This window comes from Pinus tabuliformis, chromosome 4_1, assembly GCF_031772625.1.
Source record: "Pinus tabuliformis cultivar Carrire ecotype Pingquan chromosome 4_1, CPIR1, whole genome shotgun sequence".
Taxonomy (NCBI): Eukaryota; Viridiplantae; Streptophyta; class Pinopsida; order Pinales; family Pinaceae; genus Pinus; species Pinus tabuliformis.
The window spans coordinates 680,565,410-680,572,641 of NC_142303.1; the positions used below are offsets into that span (position 1 = coordinate 680,565,410).

Sequence of the window (7,232 nt, forward strand, 5' to 3'; positions counted from 1 at the left end):
AGTCTTACTTGCTGCCACTTTTTGAGTTCAATATAGTCCAGAGGATGTGGCTTAATAGTTAGGTAAAATCAGGTACTTTTCATGATCAATACTATGTACGCCCTTAAAATTGCTTTAGAAGAAATTTCTTCAAGTGGAAAAAAAATTAGTCTTAAAAGGACCTTGTGAAATTTTCTGCATCCAGATCTCCACGGACCTTGTGAAATCAGGTACTTTTCATGATCAAATACTATGTACGCCCTCAATCCATCAAGATCGATAAGTCTGGAGTTTCTGAACGATTTATCTTTTCTACAGATTCTTTGCACTATATCATTAATGTTCAAAGCCAAAGAAAAGCGAGGCTAAATTTGCAATGATCGAAGAATATTAGCATTTATTATACCAAGCTATCTGCTTGCGGTGGTCAAATTTATTACAGCGCCTGGCCCTTGCCTCCAACGTTTTGTCTTTTAAGTGATTTTCTATGTGACGATTAGATCAATGCATCACTGTTCGATTTTTTAAAAGTTAACCTCTCTTTTGAAAAAAAGAAAGAAAGCCAAAGCACTTATAGTTGTTCTCGTTTTCGTTTTTATGGAGAATCGGTTAGATATCGACCATATGTGTCATACATGTCTTACCTGCTGCCACTTTTTGAGGTTGATTTTCATTGACAGCGTTCAATGCAGATTTGGAAGGCTGCTGTTCCTATATCTCTTCAATTTTGCAGCTAGTAATCTTAGAGGTTCTTTTGTTACTCGAGCTATTGGAGCTGGCAAGCTTCATAATGTCTTCAACCTGCCCAGAGAATGGCAATGTACTCAGTCGGAAATAAAGTAAAAGGCAGAAAGATGAGAGAATCATATCGTTTTATGAAAATTTACACAAATTTTCTTGATGTATTATATGAGTTGCTCGGATCAAAATAAGACCTTCTCAGTTAGTCAGAGTATATCATTATATCATGATTGTTATGTAAATAAATATAGTGAGAGTCTTATTGATCATGTTACATTGTTTCACTTCTTTTCGGATTGCCTATACAGGTCCTCGGGAGTGAAAAGAATGATCAGAGTACCTGCTGCCAGTGCGAATTTGGCGGACATTCCATCGGATGAATTCTCTTGGGTAAAATTGACGCAGATGGCCATATTAGGCCATCCATATCCAATGTATATTGCTGTTACATTCTTTCACTTTTTTTTGGTTGTCTATACTGATACTCTTTCCGCTTTAATTGGCCTCTTTGATTAACTGATATTTTATTGCTTCGATCTTGCAGAAGCTATTACAGGTGCAGAACAGTGGGTTGTCCTGCAAGAAAGCACACAGAACGAGCCCTAGACGATCGAAACATATTTATTGTATACTACGATGGTAAACACAACCATTCTCTTTCTGTATCTGAAACACAGGCCCTGAAATTAGCTGTTGAATATAGTCCAGAGGATGTGGCTTAATAGTTAGGTAAAATCAGGTACTTTTCGTGATCAATACTATGTACGCCCTTAAAATTGCTTTAGAAGAAATTTCTTCAAGTGGAAAAAAAATTAGTCTTAAAAGGACCTTGTGAAATTTTCTGCATCCAGATCTCCACGGACCTTGTGAAATCAGGTACTTTTCATGATCAAATACTATGTACGCCCTCAATCCATCAAGATCGATAAGTCTGGAGTTTCTGAACGATTTATCTTTTCTACAGATTCTTTGCACTATATCATTAATGTTCAAAGCCAAAGAAAAGCGAGGCTAAATTTGCAATGATCGAAGAATATTAGCATTTATTATACCAAGCTATCTGCTTGCGGTGGTCAAATTTATTACAGTGCCTGGCCCTTGCCTCCAACGTTTTGTCTTTTAAGTGATTTTCTATGTGATGATCAGATCAATGCATCACTGTTCGATTTTTTAAAAGTTAACCCCTCTTTTGAAAAAAAGAAAGAAAGCCGAAGCACTTATAGTTGTTCTCGTTTTCGTTTTTATGGAGAATCGGTTAGATATCGACCATATGTGTCATACATGTCTTACCTGCTGCCACTTTTTGAGGTTGATTTTCATTGACAGCGTTCAATGCAGATTTGGAAGGCTGCTGTTCCTATATCTCTTCAATTTTGCGGCTGGTAATCGTAGAGGTTCTTTTGTTACTCGAGCTATTGGAGCTGGCAAGCTTCATAATGTCTTCAACCTGCCCAGAGAATGGCAATGTACTCAGTCTGAAATAGAGTAAAAGGCAGAAAGATGAGAGAATCATATCGTTTTATGAAAATTTACACAAATTTTCTTGATGTATTATATGAGTTGCTCGGATCAAAATAAGACCTTCTCAGCAGGAATATCGTAAACATTCACCACTCCGTTATAGAACTCCGTTATTGAAAATAGTGAATTGAGATGTGGATAGTTTCTCCGGCACTTCTGCTGCAACGAACCGGCTGAAAATAGTGCCATAAATATATAGTTAGCCTTCTGAACGTTTAAATTGCTGTAAATTGAATGAATTCCATCGAAATCCTCTCTCAGGCATTTGCAAGTCATGCACATGCAAGGGGGTAAGAGTAGAATAATACGATATCTACCTTACAAATTTGAGCCCGGAAAACCACTGATCCGCTGCAGGGGATTAATGATCTGCTGCGCCTCTTCCTTCGAAATACCAACTGCATAACCTGAAAATATGAAGAAAACCCTTGTTCATGCAGCAAAATATTATCGATAGAATAAATTAAGTCGGTTGACGATTCGTAAGGAAGATAGTGGACAGTTATTGCAGGATCGAACGAACAGTCGCAGTTATTGCAGGATCTAACGAACAGTCGCGGCTGGCCTTGCTCAATTCAAATCAACGGATAAGGATTACCTAATCGGCTAACACCAAAATCCAATGGCACATATCTTGACACGAAAGCAATTTGGGGAGTTAATCTCAGAGGGAAACGCCTTACGACGTAATTAATCACGTTGTCTCAAATTGCAAATACAATTTGGCAATATAAAATCCAAAATACAATTTGGCAATATAAGATCCAATTTTCCTGTGAGATAAAATGATAAGAAAACATTCAGAAACTGTAAAATTTTGCGTCCCGCCCGGTTAAAAATGGTGAGCAGGAGATGGTGGTGGAGGAGGAGGAGAGAACTGCTTATACCGTGCTTCAGTTTGTCCTTGGAGCACGCGATGCACTACGCTCGTATATTATACCTTGTCAGATGAACTTTGGAGTTTTCTTATTTCATACTCAATATTCGCTGAGAGTGCAGTAACCTATTCCATAATATATATATATATATATATGATCAACGATCACATGCACTGTGCAAAGATGAGGTGAATAGCAATTAAACTATCATCCTCGTGTTCTGATCACTCTGCAGGGGAAAGGAAAATAAAGTATAGAATTCAGTCTCACCTTCTGTTTCACCAAGAAAGTTAGATTAGGGTTCCATAATTACATCTAACCCAACCCCAGTACAAATAGACTTAATTTTTGTAATTAGTGTCTGTATGCACATTACAAATCAATCATCTCCAGTCTACCTCCATATCACAGAAATTAATGTATGAGTGGGCTGCTAAACACACAAACTGTAGATCTACTGATTCTAGAGAGGATATAGGCACCACACACAAACACGTAAATTCCGTCTACTTTCTCTGTAGGTCGACTCAGTCAACTGACAACAAATATCTCCATATTAACCCCAACTTGTCACGAAACGCTGAAGAATTTCGCAGCTGCACCTGCAAGCATCCCCCATTCTCACCAGATTAATCTTAATATAATTCTAAACATGCAGTAAGATTTTTATTTTATGTGGATAGACTAGTAATTTTCCAATAAAGAGTATTTTATCAAATAAAATAGTTTCGGCCAACGCCCTTCTAGAGGTAAAAATAATACGTCGTCTCAGTCAACTCTAACTGGGAAGTTAGAAGGTAACCGCCTACGTTGAAGTCTGAAGAAGGGGAAGAAACCAAAAAAATTCATACAAATCACCATAATGTTTTTAAACTAGTTTTTATATATTTTTAATTTATGGCTTTTTGCTTAAAATTTGAATTAATCGGATGACGGTTAAATGTGTCGTATATAAATTTAAGTGATTTTTAATTTTTTTATTATAAGGTTTTGAATTAGTTTTATATATTTTTTTATTTTCAGTTTTTACAGTTGAAAGATGTTCTTATATTCTTTTAATCTGTTTTATATTTATGAATAGAGTTTTTAATCATATATATATATATATATATATATATATATATTTTAGAATTTATAAATGAAATTTTAGATAATATTTATATATATTTGTAAATTTATATTTTTTTATATTTATTTAAAGTTTAGTCTAATGTATAGAAGAAAGTTTTTTCACATAATTTTAAGTTTGTTTGTTATTTAAAATACAGTTTTGAATGCATAAATGTATTTGCCATCCTGGAAAATTTTTTGGGCACTGGAATTATATAAATTAAACACTTTAAACTAGAATTTTTAAAAACCAGTCAGATTAAAATCAACTAAAAAATTAATCATAAAAAATCATTTTATTTATAAATTAAACTACACCTTTATTTAATCTAATTTGATCATAAATTTATTATTAAAATTTTCAATAATAAAATATCTACACATTTAAATTTATTTGAAGATTGAAAATTTTTAAGAATTTGTTATTTACGTAACTAAATTTATGATTTTGTTTTCACATTTATCTAATCTAATTATGAATTTAATAACAATTTAATTTTAAATTTATAAATATATTTTTAGATTTACTTAATTTAATTTGATAATAATTTGATAGCCACTCATGATCTTTCTGAAAAGTGAAATGCCTGATTGTTCTGTCTTCTCTTTCCTGACTATTCTTATGAAAAATCATTATTGTTAATTCTTATACCATTAAACAGTTCATGATTATTCTCTCCGGTACCCAACCTAACTCATTTTCACCCCCTACAAATGCAACTCATATAACTCTACACTATCAAGATCTCTCATGAGCGCTTGAGCACAGGTACAATGTGTTTACGCAACATCATCTGGTGCTTGGTTTTTGAAGTTTAGTAAGAAATGAAAATATTTCACGTTCATTGGTATCAATAACTTAGTTGAGTACTCTACGTAAATTACAGTTCGTTTGGAACGTGCTTTGACTACAGCGCAATTTAGAAATTGCGTTGCTGCAAATTAAAGTCCCGGAAGTTGCGGAGGGTTTCAGTTAAAAACAGGATAAAATAAAAGTAACCCTAATGCGAAAATAAATAAATGCGAGGGAATTAAGTACCTGGTTTGCTATAACTGTAGCCTAATCAGCAGAGAATGGTACAATAGTTCTCCCATGTCTCCAAATCGGCAACGTTGATGACCTGTTACTGCTGCTGCGGGCACACACCTCATGGAGACATAACTGTACTCACGCACGGTTTCGCTCGCCCACGATTTAACACATAACAACTCTGACTTTCCACACTAAATCTTTTATATGTACAAGACAAGAATGGGCTGCAGAGCGAATGCTCAGAATCTGGGATAGGATAGGATCCACTCCTTGTAGGCATTAATGGCTGTCGTGCTATTGGCCTGGTTGTTCATCGTCGTTGTTGTCTTCTTGGTGGATTGAATTCGGATTTGGATTTGGATTTGGATTTTGAGTGTGTTCAAAGTAATGATTCAGCTGGGATCGTCCGGGATTGTAGGAATTGAGAGGCGATGCATAAATTCCCATATGGCCCTCACCTCCAAGGCCCAAACCCAGACCAAGGTGCTGATCATGCGGCGAAGGACCCAGAAACGAGCTCTGCAATTCCATCCCTGCTAGATTGATTCTGCTCGGCATCAGGGACGGGATTGTCAGCACGGGGGAAGACGACATACCGGCAAAAACCGAGCCCCCACCACCGGCCCCGCTCGCGCCCGCGCCTCCGCCGCTGGCGAGGCGAATCGATGTAGTCGTGCACATTGATCTGTACATGGCATCCGATGCCGTCGTCCATATCTGCTGTTTAGCCGGTGTCAGATCCGTGTTAACGGGAAGCATCCATACAGTGCTGGGTTTGGGCGTCCACATGGCGGCCCCGGCAGGTACCAGGTTCGAATCGCCGTAATGAAAGGGCTTTAAAGCAGTACCTACCCCGTGTTCGGCCTTTCTCTGCAACTCTCCTAGAAAACGCTCTTGATGAAATGGCTGCCCTCCAAGTGCCAAATCTGGAGTGTTATTGCAGGGGATTAATGATCTGCTGCGCCTCTGCCTTCGAAATACCAACTGCATAACCTGAAAATATGAAGAAAACCCTTGTTCATGCAGCAAAATATTATCGATAGAATAAATTAAGTCGGTTCACGGTTCGTTTGGAAGATAGGATCGAACGAACAGTCGCAGTTATTGGAGGATGGAACGAACAGTCGCCGCTGGCCTTGCTCAATTCAAATCAACGGATAAGGATTACCTAATCGTCTAACACCAAAATCCAATGGCACATATCTTGACACGAAAGCAATTTGGGGAGTTAATCTCAGAGGGAAACGCCTTACGGCGTAATTAGCCTTGAGTTATTTGAACAAGTCCAAGTGTAATTCTTATTCGCATTCGGTTTCAATTTATTTTGGAACAAGTTGCACAGAATTACAGAGTGTGTTGAGAGTATTTCTTACATAGATAGTTCTTTTCAAAATTGTGTGAATTGAATTGAAGAATTAGCCATTAGTGATTGCAATGATTCATCATTAGGTAACCTCTATATTCACTGCACATACTATGTTAGCACTCTTGACATAAAAACACTTACCTTGGGTTGATAACTAATGTAGGGATTAATATTTCCTGTAAAAATACATCTTAGTGAGCCATTTTTGCATCGTTGCCGGGGAGAGTGTTTCAAGTGATTGTTTTTTTTTTTTTTTTTTAAGAAGAATTGGGTTTTAAAAACGGAAGGTAAGAATCTGCGTACTTAGCAAGTAAATTTCTTGCTTACCTTCCCTCTTTACAACAAAACCTTAGAGGTTAAATAGGAATTTGGTTTTACGAATGACTAGAAATAAAAAGATAGAAAAAGAGCAGAATTCTCCACCAAAACCCACAAAACCCAAAGGATCAGTGAACCTTGGGAGACTGACCTTTATAGAAGAAATCATAAGAAGAGCAGAGTCTCATTGACAAGGTGCGTTTTCGCTATATCAACAAGGGGAACTAACCCGATCACAGACCCCAATTAGATCTGCTTTCGTTTAGGGTGGCTAACTCCAACGGGT

General features: G+C 36.8%; 1 protein-coding gene across 2 annotated transcripts; it reads right to left on the minus strand.

The window, feature by feature from the left end:
• Window positions 1-1,951: 1,951 nt before the first annotated feature.
• Window positions 1,952-6,345, minus strand: LOC149177940 (uncharacterized). Of its 2 annotated transcripts, none has more exons than XM_089423492.1 (2): window positions 5,269-6,345; window positions 1,952-2,648 (listed from the first exon to the last, which is right to left on the minus strand). In XM_089423492.1, exon 1 carries the CDS (start codon window positions 6,250-6,252, stop codon window positions 5,557-5,559), a length of 696 nt encoding a protein of 231 aa, XP_089279618.1. In that variant the 5' UTR covers window positions 6,253-6,345; the 3' UTR covers window positions 1,952-2,648; window positions 5,269-5,556. The 2 variants fall into 2 exon arrangements, with proteins under 2 accessions (XP_089279618.1, XP_089279617.1); XM_089423491.1 differs by lacking the exon at window positions 1,952-2,648 and adding an exon at window positions 3,174-3,721.
• Between the last annotated feature and the right edge of the window lie 887 nt (window positions 6,346-7,232).

Coding starts and splice junctions, on each gene's coding strand:
- LOC149177940 (XM_089423492.1), bottom strand. CDS start 6,252: ATGCAGTTGGTATTTCGAAGGCAGAGGCGCAGCAGATCATTAATCCCC.